We start from the raw sequence: 25,100 nt of genomic DNA, 5'->3' as shown, positions 1-25,100 counted from the left end.
AAATCCCGAGAGACGGAGAGTACAATCTCAGTCGAAGTGAGAAGACAGGAACAGGAAAAATAGACAGGAAAAAAAAAAACACATGCATATTAACATCCTTCCCATCTCCTCTCGCATCCACTCTACCTCTAGCTCTCTCTCTCTCACTCCCTCTTTCCCTCACACACAAGCACAGACAGACCCCCCTCTCACACAGGAGTAGATAGAGAGTGGTGAAGAGCAGAAGGAGCTGGGTGGCAGGAGGGAGGCAGGAGGGCTGTTGTTTATTGAACAAAGCCAGGAAAGGAGCGTGCAGTCCTGGGAAGAAGAGCCGCTGTGAAATGCCTCGAAGGGAGCCCGCCAGCTACTCCTGCAGAGACCTGAAGGTAAGCGTCGTTCACCACCGATGGAGGAGGGAAAAAAAAAGCAGAGGAAGAGACAGGGAGAGGAAGGCAAAAGAGGAGAGGGGAGGTTTTTAAAGCCATTGATGCATGATACGACCGTGGCACCTCGTCCAAGCTGTCTTCTCTCAGTTTGACTGCGAATGGCATAGCATGACAGCATTATTTGTTTGAGAATTGACAAATAAAAAAAGTGTGCATTACTACAAGGAGAAATCCAAAACTGTGAGAATCCAATATCCAATATTTAGAAACAGCGAATGCAATGGCCGATTGAAAGAGAACATGTAAGCTAATTCAAGAGGAAGAGACCGGGAAAAGAAAAATGTTTACGGTACTTCAGCAATAACCTTTATCACCACATCTTGCACTCCCCCCCCCCCCCCCCCTTTACCCCCACCCCAATCCTATGTCACTGCAGTGATATATAGATCATCACTATGCATCCCCTCATTGCAGGGGGCAGGGTAATCAAAAAGGCATTGAATATCTCTGACGCAAGCAGAGAAAAGCCTGTCAACACTTCTACTGTTTGTGCCTATTTGGGCTCCGTGCTGTAGTTCTCTCAGTACAATGCAGGAGTTTTACAAGCGCAGCAGCGAACCTAAAGTGAACGTGCATCTGTGTGTTACTGTAAGTGTGACTGTGCGCGCGTGTGTGTAGAGGAGGGGGTCTCGCACATCCGACATGCAGCGCAGCATGTTTGGGCTTTGCATGTTTCTTTTTTTCCATTCTATAAAAGTTGGAGATGAAGCAAAGGACACTGGGTCGTGATAGCTGCTGGCATGAATATTGCAGACTGCATCAAAAGTGTTAAGAGAAAATAATTCCTCTTTTCTGGCCTGGAGATTATACAGCTGCTCGCTTTAATGTCTCATGCACCCCACTTTTTTTCCCCAACCTCCCTTACTGTATGGCGGACTCTGTGGGAGACACATCTCAAGAGTTGCTGCTGTAAAACTTTGATGACATTGCAGCGGGCTTAATGGCCACATTAATTGATCTCTAAAGCTCCTGTCTGTCCTGGTATCATCTCATGAAGGCACATCGGGAAGACGGTGTCAAGGCAATGTGCAGACTCGATCATGATTTTTTAATGTGGAGGAATACTAAAGCCGATGCTCTGATCATTAACCACATTTTTACACATCACTCAAACTCAAACCCAGAAAAAGGGAAAGCCCGGGGTGATATCCTAATGTCGAAATTTGCAACAAAAACCTGCTTATTTGCCACACTCGACGTTACTTTTAATCACTGCAATTCACCGTGACCCTTCTCGCATCTGCTTGAACGGTGATTTGCTATGTCAAGGCTGCAGATGGAAAGTGTGAACTGCTGTGATGTAATGCTTTTTGATAGATAGGCCTTTGACCTTATAGGGCTATCATTGCAACTGTAATTCATGGCTGTGCACCTGATTCCTCCCTCCTACTAAGCCCGTGTTCAGATCTCCCTAACAAGTGGACAAAACAGGGCAAAGGGCAGGAATAATGCTCAGCAGGATCTAAAGAGACTCAAAAGACAAGACAGTGTGAATAATTAATTGGATGTGTTTATTTTGTTAAGACTGTGTGTCTCAAGGGGATGGGGAGAAAACCACATCCGCGATTCTCTAATACCACAGTGGCACATTTGTGTCAAGAGATTAGCCAGCCGTGAAGATTTTGTCTGTCTTTCTTTTGCTTTTTGCATCTTTTCTTTTCTTTTTTTTTTTAGTATCACACACCCTGGAAAATGTGCATCCATCTCCGAGTGCAGCTCAGAATTACAGTATCTTATTTTTTTATAGATCTACATAAAGATGCCTTATTTATGCAGCCCTACTGAACTAGTTGCCATCTATAAATTCTCCTTCAGTTTTAGCTTGTGCTCTTGATAAACTACTGTCTATAATTCAAAGCCCCGCCACTCTGTGAGCTGTACATGCAAGCAATCTGATGCTTGTGTTACTTGCAAGAGACAGATGCGCTGAATACAATTTCTTAAATAATCTAGTCTTTCCCTCAGGAAGATCAATCACTCTGTTTATGCGCTCGTAAATCTGCAACCAATGGAAATCGGTGCTTGTCCACTGTATGTTAAAGTGGCACCTACAATGCTTATGTAGCAGATTTATAACATGGCACACTCTCTGCTTCTGCCACAACTTCACAGAGCGTGCGTTTTCTCTATAGTCTCGTCACACATAAAGTTGATAGAGTGCATGAGACTGCTGCTGCTGCTGCTCCAGCCTACACACAACACAAATAAACCTTCACCCTGTGTTTGGTAATGAGATGACTGCTTCAGGGATCACTGCTTTGTGTCATGGTTGTCTTTTTGTCCAGCACACCTATACTAACATAAAAAAACATTAAAGCATGTCTACACTTCTACATATACCTAGGGTTACCCATCATGAATGGGAAAAAAACAGCTTTAGGGATCTTGTAGCTTGATGCAGTGTTGTTCTGTACGTGGGTAATTGCCAAGAAATCTTTTAAAAATTGTTGGTTGTTTCAGGACACTTTGCTCTGAACATCCCTCAGTGAGCTTTCTAGTAACATATGCTGTCCAGGTGGTGTGAGAGGATTAAAAACTAATGCTGCAAAGCTACCTCTTTAACAACAGGACTGTAAAATGTACTCTGTCACTGGCTACATTTTAAAAAATGTGAAAAATTGTCACATTTCCAGGTTAAGTGGGCATGTTCATGATGGGCCGCGCTCCTTTCTGTTAGCAGCAGGTTATTGCTTGCACTATCCTTTATTTACTATGTTAAGGGAGAATGCTTGCACTATGCACATGGCTGCCTTTGTCAGGCATTGCAGTCTGTAGGAGATGTGCATTGATGTCTCATATCCAGTGGATAACATTTCAAGCCAGGCCAGTTAGCTAAATCACACAAGGGCAATTGCATTGTGGGACATTTACATGGTGCATGTACTTGTAAATATCTGTCTTCAGACATGCTGGTAGAATTGGATGTTGTTTAGTTTGAAATGCACCAGTCTGCTATTTTGTTTGGCCAGTATAACAAATGCCCATGAATATCATTTGCAGACACAATGACAGCTTGACTAAATTCGATCCATATTGTGTAACCATGTTTTTTCCTTTCTCTTTTCGTAAGAACAATGCGCATTAATCAGCATTGTGATAAATACAGATTTTTATACAGAAGAGCACATACTGCTGATGCACATACTTAATTTTGAGCACTCGAAAAAAAAAATTACAACAATAACGTCAAAAAGGATGAAAATGTAAATACACCTCGGATCTGTTCTATCGGATCAGGGTGATTTTTATCAGGTTTTATGCACGGGATGTGAGCATCCATCACCAAGAGGAAGATGATGGATCTGGAAAGTCTCCGTACATTTACCATTCATTAGCAGAGATGCAAGAGCAACGTGCTGCACGGTTAAGGCCTGTGGAGTGACACCATGTTCTTTTTTAATTTGACATCTTTTGAAAGAATGTTTTCAAGATTGCTCTGCTTTTTTGCTTCGACACCAACTTGCTTCACATTTATGCAGATTGGACTCACTCACAGCATGTCATCTGCTGTCAGAAACAGAGGTTTGAGCTTTCCGCTGAAGGACACGTCAGCAAAAAACTGAGCAGAGACCTTGTTACTCTGCTGCTATACCCAACACACCGGAATAAGGTTTGGGTTTGTTTTGTTTTTTGTTTTTTAACATGCAACTGACAGACCCTAATCTCATTTCATTCTGACTTAGTATGTGCTGACTATGGAGAAGGAGCATCCTCAAAGGGACAAGCACGGGGACACAGTGAAGCATGTTATGAATTCTGATCCAGATCATGACCTTTGGCTCTTCCACCATTCTCCATGTGCTGCCCCGGCTCTGCAGCCCCACCCCTACCATGCTTGTGGCCTCACTTCACCTCATCTTCCCCTCCTGTTCTGTCCTCTACAGTTAGATGAGGCAGAGGATTAATAAGCAAGTACACTAAGACTGATTTTGGATGCAGAGAATTTGTATCAGTGGGTCCAATTTATAGACTGCACAGAAGAAGTTAGGGGGTGTTAGGGAGCATATCCACCTCTCTGCCTCACACATCTCACTTCTGTTTCCATCACGTCTCTCACACTTCAGGCCAGCATGGTTGAAGAGGGTGCGATTTGGCTCCAGTAGGTGTTGGGTTTTAATCCCATCGACTCCCACTTCAGCAGCAATGTGAAATGGCCATCACTTTTTCTTTTGTAAAGGTGCTCATCTTAGTGGAAGACTGACATTTTTGGCTTTGGTGAATTTTTTGTAAAAACTGTACAGTAGTGAAAAGACTCAATCAAGGAAGGTGTGATGCAAAGGATGTGTGTGTGAGAGAGTGGGATGAATCATTAGGAAAATTATTTCTCCAGTGTGAATGGAATGTCTTGGTGCAGCAGTGTCACTCCGGAGAAGGTCATTCGAAGGAAGGGCACAACTGGATACACTCAGCTCACTATCGGGCATAATGGGAAAATGGTACGTGGTAAGTTGGTAAGTTCGTGTGTGTGCGTGTGTGTGTTTGCAGAGCCTGGAGACAAACTAGCTGGGGACATTTTTAGTCATTTGACCTGCCCGACCTCAAAGTGTCATAAGTGAGCAGAGATAGGGATGAAGCCATGTTATTTTATGGGCCAGTCTTAGCCTTGGATAATCATGACAGGTCCAGTAACCATGACTGAAGGGAGGAGTGGAGAAGCGTGGACAGTCAAGCAAATACAAAGCTCTTGTGCTCCTGTAGAAAGACTCTACCAGTGCAGATATCTTTACCATGCAGGGACTGGTAAACCTAAATCTAGCTGACATCTTAATGTCTTAAGATAATCCTAAAAACATATTCGCAAAATTAGCAACATCTGCCTTTCTTCTCTTTTTTTTCTATTTTTTATTTCTATTTTTTCTTGTCTCTCTTTTTTTGATGAAACAACAGAAAACACTCATCCATGAGCTCAAAATCTATGGATGAGATCCTCCGATAGTCCTGTTTTTACCGTTGAACTAAGGGATACTGCTGTGTTTGCTGCATATCTTGCTGCCATTTGTAACCCTGTCATGCTCAGCAGAAAGGTCAATGAGGAATGGTGAAATGAAGCACCACTGTCAGGTAAAAGTCTAGTGTGAAGTCACTAAAAATGCATGCTGTTTTATTTGTATTAAAAATACTGCAGATTTTATCTTTTATTTTGGATCCTGAAAGTTATTCCTTACCAGGGCGAGCGTCAGCGTCAGCATTTCCAAAATAAGCACAATTGCAAAGCTTTCGGACAGGAAATAAGGAAAGCACAATCGATAATCTCCACATAATGTGAAATAAAGAAGAAATTGGGGGATTACTGAACCAAACAGTTGATCAAGTAAGAATTATAATTCAGGATTGGATCTGATTCAAGGGCTTTATTTGCATGTTGGTGATTAGTATTGATGTGAACCTCTCTTAGCTCAGTTACAAGCTCGCTCTTACTTCACAAAGCTAACAATACAAGTTTCTGAAGTTCAGGAAAATATAGGAAATTAAATCACAAAGCAAAAGCTATTCAGTACCAGTCAGCCCCTGAGGGGAAATTATAGTGCTTGCTACAGGTTAGACGGAGAACAAAGCACATTTTGCTGCGCTCTGTGTGGATAATTGTTTATAGCATGCGGTGTCAGCAAATAAGGGAAATATATGTAGTGTAGATATCCCTTAGGAGGCAAGTTGCCTGGTTTACTAGTACCTCTTGGCTTTAAACACAATAGATGAGTGCTCTTGTTATCAGGACACAACCACAATTCAACCAAAGCATCCTGTCACTCTTCGGGTAACAAGATAAATGCTTGTTACCCTCTTAAAGCGCTGAGATAAAACACCCCAGCTGGTATCCATTTCGAACACTTCTCATTCGGGCTTGTTGAATCTGCAACTGCGAGCAGACACTGCAATTACAGCCTTTCTGAAAGCGCACACGGGTCTGGAGTTCACAAATCTCTGGGGAATCATATTTAATTCATGGGAGAACCTAAAAAAAAACGAGTCAGAAAGTGAGACCTTGCAACCCCTGCAATGTATTCAGCAAGTTATGCTGAAAGCTTTGTGCGCACCTCTGCTGTCTGTCTGTCTGTCTGTGTTTTCTCTGCTCAGATGCTTGTCACGTCACTCTGCCCTTTGCTTTGGACGATCATTGTCAACACTACATTCCTGTGTGGATCTGGTTTGTGACGTGGTCCTCTCACTTCCCCTGTGCTCGCTTTTGTATTCCCTCCCCTCGTTTGTCAGTGATCAAATAAAGTAACATCAAAGACAGATGGCAAAGAAATGTCAGGTGTTGTTAAGGTCAAGAACGAGCCACAAAGGTAATTTACTGTTCCTTTGCTTGGTTACTTTCAAGGCCCCGTGTATCCCTTGTTCTTTGAGCAAATTAAAAGTATCTGATTTTCAAATAACACCCAGGGGCTCTATAAATTAATTGCCTCTTTTGGGGCTCCAAAGGTGTAGTAAGATTGCTTCCAAAACTAGGGCTTTATCTGAAACCCCACATACACACCACTTCCCTCTAAAATTATAGTAGTGGCAGTAATTAAATCCCACATCATTCAGGAGACGTTAAAAGTGTTCCCTTTCTACTTTCCCTGTCACTTTGGACCTCACACAACAGATGTTTAAAAATACCTGTTTTGTAATACAACTCAACAGCAGAGGAAAAACTCTTTAAAACCGCATCACACTGCACCGGAGACTGTCACAGCACATCACCTACTGGCTTCAGTTGTGCTAAAAACAACCACAAAGAAAATATGTATGCTCATTTTATATTGGAATGAATGTAAAGGGAAGGAAACAGCTGAAGGTGCTTATTTCTCTGCCACTAACTGATTAAGAGAATAATCATTAAATTTAATGGGCAGGATGATGAATAGAGTGAAAGCAGTGTTCGGGGTTTTTTGTTGTTGTTGTTTCGTTTTTTATCGAGAGAGCGGTGTGTGCGAGTGGGTACACACAGTCACAAGAACTGGCAACGATGGCGATGAGGAGCCTGCTCTTTGGGAAAATGACATCATTAAAATAAAAATGTGCAGCTGAGCCTCATCATCCAGGCAAATTGGTCAGCATTGGGCACTGGGTCACCTCCAGCGTGATGAGGTCAGCTAATCCCTTACTTAGGTCTTGTTTGGCAGGGTGGTTATAGTCAAATATTTAATATTTACTTCATGAGTCTGAACTGGAAATAAAATTAAGGGAGCACATCAGGGTTGTTCAGGTGCTGACTTTTGCCCTCACGTCCTCCATTTGTGTGCATTATTTTGTGCATGAAATAATGCACAAATGATTTGCTTTGTCAAACCTAGTTTACAAGAAACTGAATTCATGGAAATGCTCAGCCTCACAGCTGATATCCTCAGTGTGGTTAGGTTTATGTAACAAATGCTCACATCCTGTCTTGTGATTCAGTCTTGACCTCAAATGTTCCCTGCGCTGTGTATACCAAAACATAACCGTGAAAAAATATTCATGCTTGACTTGCTACATGCAGATAGTGCATTGCCAGTACAGTTATTGGTAAAACATGCAAACTACACTGTCAGCAAACATTTTGGCACGTTCAGTGCTCTAGTTTGGCAGTGTGCTGTGTTCATTAACTAGCAGTGTGCGGCCATGATGCTAGCTCTTCTTGGCGGTGATCACCTACAGCAGTTTTTTGAGCTAAATACTAATAAATACATATGGCTGTGTTCTCACTGATTAAAGCTCAACTCAATGTCATTCAAGAAACCAGTTTGAGGTGACTGGAGTTTTGTGGCACCAGAAGATGGGTGCACTGTGGTCATAAAGGGATAACAGGGTCAGCAACAATACTCAGATGGGCTGCATTACTTAACTGGTACAACTAGACGCATTTTCTAATTTTGATGACATAATTGGGACCTGTGTGGTCTTCTGCTGCTGTAGCCAATCTGCTTCATGTTGTGCATTCAGAGACGCTCTTCTCCATAACTTAATTGTAATGAGTGTTTGGTTTGTTTGTTTTTTTGCTTTGTTTTTCAGTTGTTGTTGTCTCCCTGTCAGCATTTGGTCATTCTCCACTGACCTCTAATATCAGCAAGACATTTTATGCCAGTGAACTGCCACTAACTGGATATTTTATGTGTTTTACTGACCATTATAAAAACAAAAAGGTCAGGAAAAATGGGAAAAATCCTAGCAGGTCAGCAGCTGTCTCACGTTCAGATTCACATAAATCACCTTTCTTCCTCATTTCTGACACAGTTTGAACTTTAGCTGAATGTCTTGGCCATGTCTGCATTCCTAAATACATTGAGCTGCTGCCTTGTGATTTGTTGGTTAGATGTTTGGGTTAACAAGCAGTTAAACAGGGGTAAAAAATAAAGACATTTTGTGCCTTTATATTTTGAATATAAAAATAAGCTTACTTTTTCCTTCTACGCAGCAAAGTCAAGCTGCCATAACAGTAATTTCCCCCCACAAGTACATCCCTGGAAATGCCTACATGAAAAAAATCTTTATATAGACTTTTGAAAAAATATATTGCAACAATTACAACTGCAATGGCTTGACCTTTTTTAACCTTATAGCTTTCTGTGACATCTTAATATACCATCTGGCAAACCCTGACATAATGACAAATTCATGCGATTTCAAAGCCATTCATCCATTTTCTGCTTATCTGAGTCCTGGTCTTGGAGAAGCAGTCTGAGCAGAGACACACCTTCTTTCTATGCAGCCACTGGCTCCCAGGCCAGATGAGACATGAGCTCCTAAGTGTATCCTCTTCAGGCCAAGTGTTTTGGGTGCTCAAAACACCTCGCCTTAAGAAGTGTCCAGGAAGCGTGCTGTTGCCCAAATTGTCTTCTTTCAATGTGCCATCTCTATTCTGAGTACTTCCTGAATTACTGAGATCCAAGAGTGAACCTAGAAACCATTTGAAGTTTGTTTTATTGAGTCTATTTTGTAAAAGAGTGCACTTTCATGGGTGATGTTATTCTTTCATTTTCTACCTATATGTTGTAGGCGTGGTTTAATTCAGTTTTAATTTGATTTTATTTATATAGCGCCAAACCACAACAACAGTTGTCTCAAGGTACTTTATGTTGCAAGGTAAAGACCCTGCCAGAGATTAATAATAACTAATGATTAAATTCAGAATGGTGTAAAAACACAGTTAGTGGGGAAAAAAAAAAAGAGTGAAGAAGAAACAGCAAATCAACACTCACTCAACTCACCTCTCATTCTCACCAGTCCACCTCTTAATTTCAAGCTGGACCCTCATCCCTCCTTTGAACCAGGCCTGAGATACTTTATTGGTGCAACAACTCCTTCCCAGTCTGGAACCTACCTTTTTTTTTTAGCTTAAAACCACTGCCTCAGATCTGGAGGTGCTAAGGAAAACTGCCCCAGTGTAAGCTGGAGGTCAACAATCCACAAAAAGCAGAGTCGAGATCCTGTGAACATAAACCAGACAGCCTTAAACCACTGGCTGCGCCTACAAATCCTGTCTGCAAAAGTTATGACCAACATATTTTCCAAAGCACCCAAATCTTGCTACAGTTGCACACGGACCAAATCAGCTTCAATAATGGATGCAACTAAATGCAATGTGTTCACGCAATACCTGTATCTGTTATGCAATACCTAGGGGTTGAAATGTAAAAAGCCTGAGATTGTACCTACAATGCAGTATGTACTCTTTCAGTAACATAGCTATGACCTTTTATTGTTTGTCACATTGGTTTATTTTAATAAACAAATGACCATTCTGGAAATATGTTTAGTATAACAAATCCCATGAAGCACTTTTTCATTTTCGACAGGTTAGCTCCAGCTGAGGATGGCAGGAGATTCCCGAGTCCTAATGGACCACAACATGGAGATAGGCGTCACCCCTGCACAGGTATTTGCACAGTACACACACTGTATTTTGCCCAATCTGTATTACTTTATATTTAAACAACTGGGAGAGATTAAATGTGAAATACTAGAGAAACTATATGAGAGAGTGGAGGTGAGACATCGTTTTTGGGAAAGCAGGGGTAGAAAAATAGATGAGAGATATATAGAGAGAAGATAAGAATGAATAATATGGAAAGATCTGACATTGAAAACAAAGCATTGTGGAAAGTATTATGGAAATGCTTAAGAACTCAAGAATTTATCTACCCTATAAAGTAGATATGCTGTAGAATTATTGAATAGATAAAATAAGTACTATGGACATGAATTAAGGCTACCAAAGTGTAATTTTTTTAGTAGTTTAAATAAGTGTTTAATTCAGTTTACCTGGCAGTGAAGATAATGACCAAAAAAACAGCCATCCCAAATAACTAGTGGAGTTGTTATCCATCCTGAATTCCCAAGCTGATTGAAACTTATGCAGCTTACTCAACCTTGTCTGGCGAGGCTCAGTGAGAGAAAACTCCCAGTACTTACTAGTGCCAAACAGAGACAGCTAATGAATTTGTTTTAAGGGCCATCACCCCCAGGGACAGTATTGACTACAAAGGCTGGAGTTTGGGCAGCACTAGCTGTGATGTCTTCATCTATCACTCAATTAACCCAGCTCAAAGAGTGGAAATGAAAAGGCCTGTTTTGGCTGTCTTTCATTGAAAACCTCTGTAGTAGCATTTAACAACTCGAGAAAACACGGCCATACGTCAAGTCATCTTGTCAGTAGAGAAGAAACGCTTAAAGCATTACCTTAAAAAGCGGTGTGCCGACTGCATTCTGCATGACTGTTTGATGCATTTTCCCTGACTATGGTCTGTAATAAGGAACCGCATTGACATTTAGTGAACGCACGGTCATCAAGCCACTAATTGCAATGCAGATCAATAAGAATAGTCTTTCAATTCTTCTTTTTCGAAATGGTCCTTAAAAACTGATCACATTAAATCTATATCTAAAAAAGTATATAGTATATAGATGTGACCTAGCACAGCTGCAGTTAAAAAGCAGCTGACACAGTAAAACTATTTGAAAATTAAAATAACAATCCGGCAGGTTTTATTTTTCAGGCATTACAATCAAAGGCACCAAAAAGGACACTGTTTGTGGCTCACACTGTGCTGTTCTCCAACTAAACCACGATAATGATCATCCCTATGATGGATGTAACTTTCCTGTTGATGAACGTGTGGCTGTGGGGAGAAATGGTTTGCAGGTGTAAGATTAGCAGAAAGAGACACAATCGTTGTCTCGTCTTGACACAATCATTTCATTTACCAACTGAGATCTGACAGCGTCAGTGTCTCAATAAAGAGTCCTTGTGCTTTTCTGAAAGGTCCCTTAAAACATTGTCTTTGGTGTATGTTGGTCTTTTATGTATTTATTTGTGTAAGAGGGAGGCCAAAACAACATTTTTTTTCCAAATCATGTTTGAATTTATAGCTACATTGTGAAGCATTGCCTTTTCTAACCATAAATAAACTCAACAAAATATGATATTATAATATGATATTATAATAATGCCTACAAGTGTAAGGTGATTCTTTAGTTATACATCAGTTTTTTTAGGGTCTTTTAAAGGGTCTTTTAAAGGATGGTGGTAGATCTGTTCTTATCCGAGGTTGCAAATGTTCCATAGAGTGCAAAAGAACACAAGGGACAGGGAGGAAGGCAGGGCACGGTTGTGGAGCCAGATTGCCTCGCTGGAGCTGGGCCAACATAGACAAAGGCTTGAGTGTCCTTGTGTTCTTGTTGTGTCCTTACTCTCTGTTTCTTTTTTGCCCTCTGTGTATACATAGACATCTACAAAGTGACTTTATAACGGCTCTTAATTTGATTTGCCTCGCTTATCTTCTCTCCCTCACCTCTAGTGTGGCTTAGCAAAACCTGATAGAAAATCCCATACTGCAGTGATAGTTAACACATACATCTTCCAGCACATTATGCCTAACAAATTCTTCAGAGCAAATCAATGCGGGTAAAATATCCCTCTAATTCTGTCTTTTCATGCCTAATTTCTTTGACCGTCTTTCTTTTCCTTACTTTGGCACTCTCTGTCTTTTTTCTTTCACATAGGTGAAGAAGCTTCCCAAACATTTGAGGGAGCCTCAGATCTCTACAGAGCGAACCCACCTGATAGCCGACCCAGTGAAGAAGCCACGTCAGCGCTACGTGCAAAAGGATGGTAAATGCAACGTTCATCATGGAAACGTGCAAGAGACCTACCGTTACCTCAGTGACTTGTTCACTACGCTGGTGGACCTACGCTGGCGTCTTAGTTTCTTTATTTTCACACTGGTCTATGTAGTCAACTGGCTCTTCTTTGGGTTTCTTTGGTGGCTGATCGCACTCATCCGTGGGGATCTAGTGCATGGTGACGAGGAGGGCTGGACCCCCTGTGTGGAGAACCTTAATAGTTTTGTCTCAGCCTTCCTCTTCTCCATTGAAACGGAGACCACCATTGGGTATGGTTATCGTGTAATTACCGAAAAATGCCCTGAAGGTATTATACTACTTTTGGTGCAGGCCATCTTGGGTTCCATTGTCAATGCCATGATGGTGGGCTGCATGTTTGTTAAGATTTCACAGCCAAAGAACCGTGCTGAGACCCTCATGTTCTCACACAACGCTGTCATATCGGTGCGAGATAACAAGATGTGCCTGATGTTTCGGGTGGGCGACCTGAGGAACTCTCACATTGTGGAGGCATCGATTCGAGCAAAGCTGATCCGCTCACAGCAGACCAAAGAGGGGGAGTTCATCCCGCTCAACCAGACTGACATCAACATTGGCTTTGACACAGGGGATGACCGGCTGTTCTTGGTCTCACCACTCATCATCTCTCATGAAATAAATGAGAAGAGCCCCTTCTGGGAAATGTCCCTGGCGCAAATGGAAAAGGAGGAGTTCGAGATTGTGGTTATTCTTGAGGGAATGGTGGAGGCCACAGGTATGAAGGGGGTAAGATTATCAGGAAGGGGTAAAGGAAGTATGGGAGGACATACAAATGAGGATAAGTCAATAAAAAAAGAGATGAGGAAATGTTGCAAGCAGTGAGCTAGGATGGATTAATGGATGGAGAGGCGAAAGAGGAAAGGTGAGCCTGCCAGTAAGCGCTGCTGACTGGAAATGGTGTAATTGATGGAAAGACAGAAATACTAATTAAAACCTAATAATAATGCATTAAAAAATAGAAAACTTTTTTTATATATCTTTCCTATTCTATATGGGTCAGTTTAGAGTCAATAAATTGTTTGAAATGTATATTTTCTTAATTCCACAACAGTTGTTGACTGTTCTTTTATTTAATCTATAACTGCAAAACTAAATATTTCTTCCTTCAACCGAGGCAGACAAATAAACTCTAAAACCTCTTTACAAATGTTTATCTGTACCGGCATCTCTACTGTTGCTACTTCAAAGTTTTGCCTTTGATACTGTTTATTTTCAATTCAATGAAGCGTACCTACCTGCAATGTTGGCTTGTGTTTTTGGTAAAAACCAAGCAGTCCTGAAAAGTGCTGCAGGCTGGTTACATTAATGGCGCAGAGATGACCAGGTGTATCTGTAAAGTTCCAGAAAGTATTTCCCAGCTTAAAACTGCAGTCAAGGCCACAAGTTCAACACAAGACAAAAAATATGAAAGATTATGATGTCCATGTGCCACTGAAGGGATTTGCAAAAACACGGCCCATAGATAGCTGTTCATTTGTCAATCTAACTTGTTCCTGTGGCTAAATCAAGTATTGTTTATATGCCAAACCTGCATTTTTTAATGGCCTTTGTTGAAGGACTGATTACAATATACTCATTTTAAATTAATTGAATTATACATGCTACTAATTTACTTTATTGGATTGCATCATACTTCACATGAGTAAAGGAGACACACAGTGATTAGCGGTCTGATGATGCCACAGTTGGCTTTTTGAAAATTCTAACAAACCATCAAATGACCTAATATGACCAGACACAGCTTTGCATTCGTGTGAACATTTCTGCTCTATTTCATCTTATTTATTTATTTATTTCCTTTTTCCTGCAAAGCACCAGCAGTCATCCCACTTCCTGCTCACACTGCTTGATACTTGACTCAGGCATTAAATCACCTTTCGCTTCACCGGCAGAGACCATGGCATCATGCAGGGGTTATGTCGTCACTGTCCTTGACCGCTAGGCAACAAACTAATCTGACCATCCACCAGCCCTCCCCCACTTCCTTTTTTGTATGTGAGACTTTCATTCTGTGCGTGAGAAAGAACACAGTGACAGACAGAAAGCTACCTCAGGCCCAGGCTTTACGTGTCGTTAATAAAAAGTCATTAATAAACAAAATATCCTGCGTACGACCTCACGTGGATGTCGTCACATATATTTTGGAAGCGATACATACGTGGGTGGTGAAACTGGCTTCATGCTCTCGCAGCCATTACTTGTTAGCTGTGTAGCCTGTGGTGTGCAGCATAATGGTGAGTCAGGCTCTGGAAATCACTTACAAGAGGTGCTTCCACATTATTTGTTTGTTTGTTTTTTTTTAAAAAAAAAAAAAAGCAAAACACAAACATGACATATTAAACCAAATTTTGCTTTTCAAGTGTAATTGCAATAACAAAGTGGCTCTCTGAAATAAAAGCAGCTTATGATACACTTCACAGTTAGTCAACTTAAAATCGTGGGAAAATGTCACGATACAATAACCAAGTCTAATGAGTATAAAATGAGTAAAATTATGCAATCATGTTCACACTTTTTATTCCAAATTTAAATTGGAGTTTAAAATAAAGTTTAAACTGAATGAGATTCTTACACAAGATTTTGGATCACTTTAGCTGATGCAACAAAAGCTATCAATTTCATATTTAATTGAAAGCAAGGAATGGTTTTACTTTAATAAAAACAAACAAAAAAATAGGCCACCCCTGCTTCCCTCACTCCCTTTTCTATAAAGTCTTAATGGGAATTACTTATTATTATTATTATTATTATTATTATTATTATTACTTATTAGTACTTATTAATACGTTTTTAATAATACTATTTAATAAAAATAATAAAACCTTTTTTAAAAAGTTTTATGACACCTATTTGAAAATTCCAAAGTGGTAATGTTGTGATTTGATTGAAAAACTTTCCTACATATCCATAGATGTAGATACTAACGAGCCTGTTAAATGCTATATAAGTGATAAGTGCTTATGGAGAAGTCCAGCACAACAGGCTAGTCTTTCTCCCACATAAAATGAGGTCATCGCACCAGCTATTTTGCTAGAAAGAGCAGAGATCCAAACTTCCCTGGTCAACAGCACAAACACCTCTGCCCTGTTGTAAAGGGGGGACAATGAGGTACAATCAAGTTTTTATGAAAGTACGCCATATGTAGGCAAATAACATTGCCGTGCAGCCAGCTATGAGAAGAGCACACAGAGACTGTGTGCAAAGTGCAAATAAATGATTCAGTCTTCTTTCATTAATTGGCATGCAGACTCAAACATGCAATCCATATTGTATTAACTCAATTAACAAATATCCATCTATCTTTCTCAAAATAGCCATACCCGACATGAGAATACTGGTGCCTTGGTTTGAGCTTTTATGCTGCAACACAGCATGAGAGAGAAGTCATTCAATGATTGCAAACAGCAATTTGCTGACCCTCCTTTACAGTGGAGGTTTTAGTTATCTTAATAACAATAATTATGATGCAAAATTCGTCTTTCTTTTTTTCTTTTTTTTCCTTTTTCTTTTACAAAATGTTGTGGTGTAACAAACAGGACGCTGTTGGTGTCTTGACTGATTTTGGGAAAATATCCCTTTACAAAGTTGCACTTTTGAGGAAGGTCTCTTCTCAATTACATCACAGTCCAGTGCAATTCAATAATCCATTTTGGAGGGTGGCTTCTTTAATGAGAATCAAAACACTGGAATGAATCCTGTGGCCAAGAATTATGGAAATGTGGGGCAACATTTATTAAAAACATGGGAGCAAATTGTATTACATGTGCATGCACTACGTTTTATGCACTCAATTTAGTAAAGTGTGCCTTGCTTGTAATTTCCTCATTGGCTGCACTCTGGCTGTGACTTTGAGTCAGACTCTAGATTTAAGATGTACGGTCACGGTAAAAAGAAAGTACACCCTCTTTAAATTCTAAAGTTTTACATATTGGGACATGATAAGAAATAATAACAGTGCCTTAGATGAACTGCAAAGCAGGAAATATATATTACACAGTTTATTCAAACAAAACAATGGCCAAAATTCTGAAACACTTTAATATAAAAGGTACACCCTTGATGTTTCCATATAAACTCAGAGAATAAGTAGCAGCTAGATGCTCCTAATTAAATGCACTTGATAAAGTGATCATCAGCAAGTGTGTACCTAAAAGGTAGAGCTTTAGGTATTTGTCAGGTCTGAAACACTCAGTTTAAAACAATGTTTGGAGGAAATACATTCAATTGAGTTGGATTTTCCTTATATAGCACCAAATTAAAACAACAGTGGCCTCAAGGCGATTCAGATTGTAAGGTAATGGCCCTGCGACAATACAGCAATGATCCTAAATCTAGTCAATTTGGCATAAAGTCGATCATCTCCTGTGAGAAAGATCATTCACAAGTGGAAAGCATTCAAGACAGCTGCCAATCTTCCCAAGAGTAGATATCCCAATAAATTAATTCCAAGGTCAGATTGTGCAAGGCTCAAAGAAACTGAAAAAAGAAGAGCAAGTTGTTTGGATATAATGCATAGCACCATGTTGGTAAAAACCAAACACAACATATCCACACGTACACCTTATACCAACTGTAATGCATGGTGGTGTAGGGCTAATGATATGGGCTTGTTTTGCATTCATAGTCCCTGAGCACCTTGCAGTCATTGAGTAGACCATGAACTGTACTGCATACCGAAGTATTTTAGAGGTAAATGTGAGTCAGTTTGTCCTACAGTGAAAGCTTGCCCCAAACTGAGTGATGCAACAGGACAATGAACCCAAGTAGACAGAATCAAACAGAATGGCTGAAAAAGAAAAGACCTAAACCTGACTGAAATCCTGTGGCAGGAACTTAAGAAAGCTGAGCATAAATGCAGGCCCACAAACCTTGATGAACTGATACACCTTTATAAAGAAGAGTGGGTCAAAACTCCTCCACAGCTATGTAAGAGATAAAGTCATACAGCATCTTCACTCACAAAACACTCACTGCGGTACTTTAAAACAATAAAGCCACGAGAGGTTTGTTGTCAGCAACATACAGCAGATGCAGTTTTGATGTTTTATATTAGGAAACTAAAACTGTACGTGACCATGCTTCATTCTATTTAGTACTTGCTGTGATGGAGGCCCAGTCATATACACTATGTTGCTAACAACAAACTTTGCTGTGAGAAGTGTTTCTAAACTGAACTTAACATAGTGTGTTTGTCCCCTGTGTCCTTCACAATATTTATATATAAAATAAACCCTCTTTTATGCCAGTTCTCAGAATACAGAAAGAATATTGCATCATCATCATTGTTGCTTGTGAAAACAACGGTGTCTGCGCTGCTGTTTTTTGTTTTATACTTTGCAAGAAAATTCATAAAACCGATATCTGCAGCAGGACCCACAAATATGATTTCAAATGGTGAAAAGAGAGACAAAAGAAAAGAAAAAAAGTGAATATGACTGTAGGCTGCCAGAATTAATATAAAGCAAACAATCTTTTCAAACACTGAGATGGGGCCATTAAAGTTTAATGCAAACAATAACTAAGCTTAGAATGACATTTCAGGAGTCATTACTTATTTATTTTTTTATTTAGTTAGTTGGTTAGTTTTCATTGTTTATGTTTATTTATTTGTTTGTTTGGTGATTCTTTGATAGAGGCTGATTCTTGATTTACAATACAAAGCCTGCAGCCTATGTATCAGCAGTTAAGTTCATTAGAGCATGTTTAATAGCAGATTTTCAGATTGAAGAAGGATGGTCGATTGTCGCGAGGTTTTTGCCTCGGCCCACAAACAAAAAGCAGAAAGAAAGTCACAAGATAAGCCCTCAGCATCTTTGTTCATCAGAGGACACGTGTGTACTGACAGGAACCCTTGAGGGCAGAAAACAAAAGAGATAAGACACATGGTCAAGTTACAACCTTCAACTTGACCTTTGCAATTTTACTTTTTTGATGATACTGTTTATATGGTTTATCCGTTAGCAAGATTACTACAACTATTTGCACGATGGACACATTGGTAGTAAACAAAATCACCTAGAAGAGACTAACACATTATGTGTCAATGATGTTCTAGGCTCTATCACTGTCACTTACTGTAAGGATATGTCAAGTTCAACAAATCATTTCCACCTGGATTTCAAGTCATGGTATGCTCACAGGTCATGATCTTTTTCCATGACGGCAGTTTTCCATGGTAGCCTTTTTCCTTTGGAAAAGAATCTGTTCCATTTTCCAGCAGGCATGATACCATGAGACTTAAAGTTGCACCTCCAAATGGAAACCAATGAAATATATGGTTTCCATTTGGAAAATACTTTTTTTAAATTCACCCTGATTACTACATTTGTGCGGCATTGTTTTGGAGGAAATGTACTCGTTGCACTTACTGTATGGATGAAACAAATCTGAGTCCTCTTTACAAGCTGTAGAAATCTCCAGATACTGCTTCTGCAGAAGTGACCAAATTATCCTAAAAGAAACATCAGTTGTTTTTTTTACTGTATATTTATAATGTATCACAATGAAATTTACAATAACAATCTACACATGGCTATCAGGAGGGTCTTTGTTTATTAAAATGGCTAATAAACAGGGGGGGGGGGGGGGGAGTACTGTCTGATCACAACAATAGGGACTAAATTCATTCATTAGCAAAATACTGTAATTATATCTGTGAAGTCTCTATCTTCCACAAGGCCAATATAAAGTCAAATATTGTTTTGTGACAGTCATGACAAAGCCTGTGCACCACTACATGCCAACAGGAGAAGGTACTAAAGATCTTCATTGAACAGCTTAATGGATTTAGACTACTAAACTAGGGCTTTAAAACAAACACATCAAATACTATTTCAACAACCTTAAAATACACTATAGAATCTCTTGTCATTAGGAACTGAAAGATGCTATATTTCACAAGTTAAATGTGGAAAGTAGGCCACTCATATCCAGAGGGAAAGCTGAAGAAAATGTGCAAAAGCCTCTCCTCTCACACTAGATACCATATCAGTTTCATCCCATGCTTGATGTTTTTGGGGATGTTACATACATACAGATTATTTATTTCAAAGGTTATCGATGGAAAGTCAGATGTTTGCAGTTTAAAGTGATATACAGCTACATATCGAGCATGTGAATGATTGCTCCAGCTTGGAAAGTTGTGGCAGTGATTATTTTGTGGCTATTTTAAAAGCTGTAAGTCTTATTAGCTAATTGACGCAGACTTTTCAAAGCTGCTGATATAAAAACAGACAGAATACTGAGAAGTGGGAAAACTTACTTTGCTGTCAGAAGTTTATATGCACTCACTGTGGGCATGAATGCCATGGTAATTTGGGGTTTTAATGATTTCTTTGAACTGTTCTTTGTTCCTGGGTGGAATGATTGTACAGCACACATCTTTATTGAAAAACAAATTGCGTGGACAGGTTTCCATACAATTTGGAATTCTTTGTTCCATGCAAGGACAAAAGCACATCTATACAGACCCAAATCTATACAAACACTTGAAGGTTATATAATGCCTTTTAACTTGATAAGCCTAAGGCATATTGAGTAAACAACTGCAGATTCCAAGAGCAGCATTTCAAACAAATCTATGTAAATATAAGTTATTTGGGTATGGCACCCCTTTGCCAAGACGTAAAAGAAGAGCCAAACTGTCACAGAAAAATGGTTAGGATGTTCATAATAAACCCAGGAACCATTAAGTCTCAAGCTTGCCATGAACTGGAAACTACTAGAACATCAGTGTCACTGTCCACACTCAATTTATTTTTCTAAAGCCCTGACCTCAACCACATGAACATATGTAGACTTTGCTTAAAAGCCAGGTACGTACCAGGAAAACTAAAGAATTAAGTAATCTCTAATAATTCTGCAAAGAATTTGGCTTAAAAGATCCAGCCAGAAATATGCAAAAAGCTCATGTCCAGTGCAACAATATTTGGACATTTAGCCAAATATTAGTTTGGTTCCCTGTAGGAAGAATTTTGTCCCTGTGTGGATTAGAGAAAATTCACACTTGTGCATTTAATGTTTGTATTGTAAAGTCATTAAAGATGTATGCTGTTCAAATTCCACCCAGGAAAAAGAACAGTTCAAAGAAATCAATAAAAGCCCAAGATTAGCAAGACATTTATGCCCATGATGAATAATGTAAGCCTCTGAGCCCAACTTTATATGATTAAATATTGAAATGCTCCATTTTAAAATTGCTTTAAAGTTATCAATGAGGAGGTATGGTGAAATACTGTTTTATTATTTTTTCCTCAATAAAAAAATGCAGTGGTTTCTGATGCTAGCTGCTATTTAGCTTTAGGTCATATTTAATTTATTAACAAGAACGTATTAACTGCACCACTAACTTTCTGCAGCTCACATTTTTAAGTCTATTTCACACCAGCTACCTACACTGGAAGAAAAACACAGTTATAACTAATGACAACGATAGCAAGAGTTCGACTTAGGTTAGCCAGTTTTCTCAGGCCTACAAATGATATGTAAACATGAGCAGACATTTGCACTTGTCATAAAAGAAAACATGCAAAGGGACTTTTACAGTTGCACTGCTCCAGTAGCTGTGCCACACATCCACCATGTATAATAACAAGACCATGGATGTAGCTCATCAAAAAGGAATGCTATTTAGCTGGAGATTAAGTATCGGAATTTCACGAGCCGGACCATGCCTCCATACTGCTCCTTCTGGTTCTCATCTATATAGGTTCCCCCAGTCCTACAAACTGTTCAATCTTGTTTACGTGCCCCACCGTCCCTCCCCTTTTCAATTCTTCCTCTTCAGTCCCTTTCGAGGCCTTCCCCAAACCACAGCTCAATTCATGTCCAAGCCATTCACCTTTACCTACTAAAACGCTGTCAAACATAAAATGAGGACGTTATTTATATATTGTTAGTGTTACCAGTTACACTTTTGCAAGCAGAAATGCTGTTATAAAATATACAGGGAGTGCAGAATTATTAGGCAAGTTGTATTTTTGAGGAATAATCTTTTTATTGAACAACAACCATGTTCTCAATGAACCCAAAAAACTCATTAATATCAAAGCTGAATGTTTTTGGAAGTAGTTTTTAGTTTGTTTTTAGTTTTAGCTATTTTAGGGGGATATCTGTGTGTGCAGGTGACTATTACTGTGCATAATTATTAGGCAACTTAACAAAAAACAAATATATACCCATTTCAATTATTTATTTTTACCAGTGAAACCAATATAACATCTCCACATTCACAAATATACATTTCTGACATTCAAAACAAACAAAACAATCAGCGACCAATATAGCCACCTTTCTTTGCAAGGACACTCAAAAGCCTGCCATCCATGGATTCTGTCAGTGTTTTGATCTGTTCACCATCAACATTGCGTGCAGCAGCAACCACAGCCTCCCAGACACTGTTCAGAGAGGTGTACTGTTTTCCCTCCTTGTAAATCTCACATTTGATGATGGACCACAGGTTCTCAATGGGGTTCAGATCAGGTGAACAAGGTGGCCATGTCATTAGTTTTTCTTCTTTTATACCCTTTCTTGCCAGCCACGCTGTGGAGTACTTGGACGCGTGTGATGGAGCATTGTCCTGCATGAAAATCATGTTTTTCTTGAAGGATGCAGACTTCTTCCTGTACCACTGCTTGAAGAAGGTGTCTTCCAGAAACTGGCAGTAGGACTGGGAGTTGAGCTTGACTCCATCCTCAACCCGAAAAGGCCCCACAAGCTCATCTTTGATGATACCAGCCCAAACCAGTACTCCACCTCCACCTTGCTGGCGTCTGAGTCGGACTGGAGCTCTCTGCCCTTTACCAATCCAGCCACGGGCCCATCCATCTGGCCCATCAAGACTCACTCTCATTTCATCAGTCCATAAAACCTTAGAAAAATCCAGTCTTGAGATATTTCTTGGCCCAGTCTTGACGTTTCAGCTTGTGTGTCTTGTTCAGTGGTGGTCAGTCTTTCAGCCTTTCTTACCTTGGCCATGTCTCTGAGTATTGCACACCTTGTGCTTTTGGGCACTCCAGTGATGTTGCAGCTCTGAAATATGGCCAAACTGGTGGCAAGTGGCATCTTGGCAGCTGCACGCTTGACTTTTCTCAGTTCATGGGCAGTTATTTTGCGCCTTGGTTTTTCCACACGCTTCTTGCGACCCTGTTGACTATTTTGAATGAAACGCTTGATTGTTCGATGATCACGCTTCAGAAGCTTTGCAATTTTGAGACTGCTGCATCCCTCTGCAAGATATCTCACCATTTTTGACTTTTCTGAGCCTGTCAAGTCCTTCTTTTGACCCATTTTGCCAAAGGAAAGGACGTTGCCTAATAATTATGCACACCTGATATAGGGTGTTGATGTCATTAGACCACACCCCTTCTCATTACAGAGATGCACATCACCTAATATGCTTAATTGGTAGTAGGCTTTCGAGCCTATACAGCTTGGAGTAAGACAACATGCATGAAGAGGATGATGTGGACAAAATACTCATTTGCCTAATAATTCTGCACTCCCTGTATTGTGAATGCTGCCTCCCAAGTCTTATACTTACACCAAGCTGTTATTGTTGCTATTTGAGTAACACACCTGTGTTAAGCCACAGTGTTAAACCATACTTTAATACTTTACTGAGCAAAAGCTACAAACATGCAATTAACATGTGCCTTTAGCATTTAAATGAATCAATGCGTAGTTGTTTTGCCTTTTGACTATCAAAGCATGTGCACACACAATATTGGCATGTGACGTGTACTATTTTTATTCAGATTTGCTTACTATTAAAACACAACTAATGGACTATATACAGTCTTTTTTATGTGTAAACTCAACAAACTAGCCAAATACTTCAGTGTTTAAAAAAATACTCTAGTTATATGATTGGAGACTGATGATAAGAGTGTAGAGAAAACAGTATGCACGTCTTTGCTGTTCTTTTGTAACCATGAATAATTAACTGATGCTCTTTCTCCCTATGCCTCTTTCTATGTCATTGTGTGCTTACCTATCCACTCTGGTTGTGTGTGTTTGGCTCTCTGGTTTCTCATGTATGGACCCCTCGGACTGTCGTGTGTGCTCTTTGATTTTGTGTGAATGTTTGTGTGTGTACATACACCTGTCTTTACCTTTTGGCAGGGATGACGTGTCAGGCAAGAAGTTCGTACCTGGACACTGAGGTCCTGTGGGGTTACCGCTTCACTCCAGTGCTATCCTTAGAGAAGGGCTTCTACGAGGTAGATTACAATAACTTCCACGATGTCTATGAGACCAACACACCCACCTGCAGCGCAAAGGAGATGGCGGCTAAACTTCGTGAGGAGCCATTATTGCCACAGCTTTCCCTCCTCAGCCCTGAACCCAAAATGCATACGTTTGACCCCCTAAACCGACTGTCACAGCAGGATCCACTGAGCCAAGATGAGGAGATTGAAGAGAGGGTTTCAGGGGGTGACAGAGGGGAGACCAATGGCTCAGCCGCTGCTTTAGAAGAGCTCCCACTTGCTGACAGACTGTCTGACTGATGGGTTTGACAGCTAAAAGCCCAGAAAACTTTGGATAAAGACATATGACATTATATGGTTTCATTTGGTCAATGGCCGGCTTGGTCCATTGCAGCACTCAGAGATAAAAGACATATCTCCAGCCACCAACTCATGCAATATTCCTCTACTAGAGTGTCAATCTATAGTATAGATTGGTTTTGTAGACAAATAGTCCACATACAGAAAAACACATGTACAGTATCTATATCTACACTTACAGGTGGGGGGGTTCAGATTGTGTTTTTATATACAATAATGACCACTTACTGCTATAACTCTGACAGTTCAAGTTGTATAATGTAAACTTGAGCGGAAACTGGTAGCCATGACAGCTTACCATGGGCTTATTATGAATCCAGTATTCTCATTTTAGAGTGTGTTAATTCAGCTTCGTTAAAGCATAATCTCATAACTCAGCTCGTGTGTCTGACAGCAGCTTCTGTGTGGTAATGGAACCTTGTTATCTGCAATTTTTTGATTTAATATAGGAGATTATTATCCTTTCTCTGTCACTGTTGTTCTTCTGCGCCAGAAATCTCACTCACCTAGAAGGAAAGAGTCTTCAAGTGTGCACAAACAAATAAGAACATTATGAAGGCAATGTGTGCCGGCAACCACAATCCAGTGTTATTTTCTTTGATCGCACTTTTCCTCACGTCTGTGCTGTCTCTCGTTATAGATGTCTAATTCTGTCCTCGACACACTGGGAGCCTTGACCCAAAACAAACCAGCTAGTACCTCATTTTCTACTCATTTTCAGGTTTTTAAACTAAGAATAACAACAAGGCAAATGCTGGCAAAACTGCATAAATGTGCTACGGTATGGTTGGTTAAAGATTTAATTCACCTGCCCACTGCAGCAAATGAAGCTTTCATTTCAAGCCCCTGGTACATAAAGCACAATTTCTTTATAAAGGGGACTCCACACTGACCTACCCTACCCTCCCACCTAGCCACCGCCACTGGCTAATGCATGTCAGTTCTAGTTAAAACTAACATCCAGATATAGCTTTCAACACTT

At 39.9% G+C, this 25,100-nt stretch overlaps 1 protein-coding gene across 1 annotated transcript; it reads left to right on the top strand.

Annotated features, from left to right (window-relative positions):
* The first annotated feature begins 216 nt into the window (after positions 1-216).
* Positions 217-24,081, top strand: kcnj5 (potassium inwardly rectifying channel subfamily J member 5). Its single transcript, XM_040008961.1, has 4 exons — positions 217-365; positions 10,187-10,266; positions 12,393-13,266; positions 23,673-24,081. Exons 2-4 carry the CDS (start codon positions 10,204-10,206, stop codon positions 24,056-24,058), a joined length of 1,323 nt encoding a protein of 440 aa, XP_039864895.1. The 5' UTR covers positions 217-365; positions 10,187-10,203; the 3' UTR covers positions 24,059-24,081.
* Positions 24,082-25,100: the final 1,019 nt, after the last annotated feature.

The sequence above is a fragment of the Simochromis diagramma genome, unplaced genomic scaffold (genome assembly GCF_900408965.1).
Source record: "Simochromis diagramma unplaced genomic scaffold, fSimDia1.1 OVJJ01000344.1, whole genome shotgun sequence".
Lineage (NCBI taxonomy): Eukaryota > Metazoa > Chordata > Actinopteri > Cichliformes > Cichlidae > Simochromis > Simochromis diagramma.
Note: the sequence above shows the minus strand (reverse complement) of the source record. Positions and strands in the feature narration are given on the sequence as shown.

Excerpts from the sequence above, each read along its gene's own strand:
- kcnj5 (XM_040008961.1), top strand. The coding sequence starts at position 10,204 with ATGGCAGGAGATTCCCGAGTCCTAATGGACCACAACATGGAGATAGGC. Across the intron at positions 10,267-12,392 it reads TAGGCGTCACCCCTGCACAG|GTGAAGAAGCTTCCCAAACA; the intron begins GTATTTGCACAG and ends TCTTTCACATAG. Across the intron at positions 13,267-23,672 it reads GGGAATGGTGGAGGCCACAG|GGATGACGTGTCAGGCAAGA; the intron begins GTATGAAGGGGG and ends ACCTTTTGGCAG.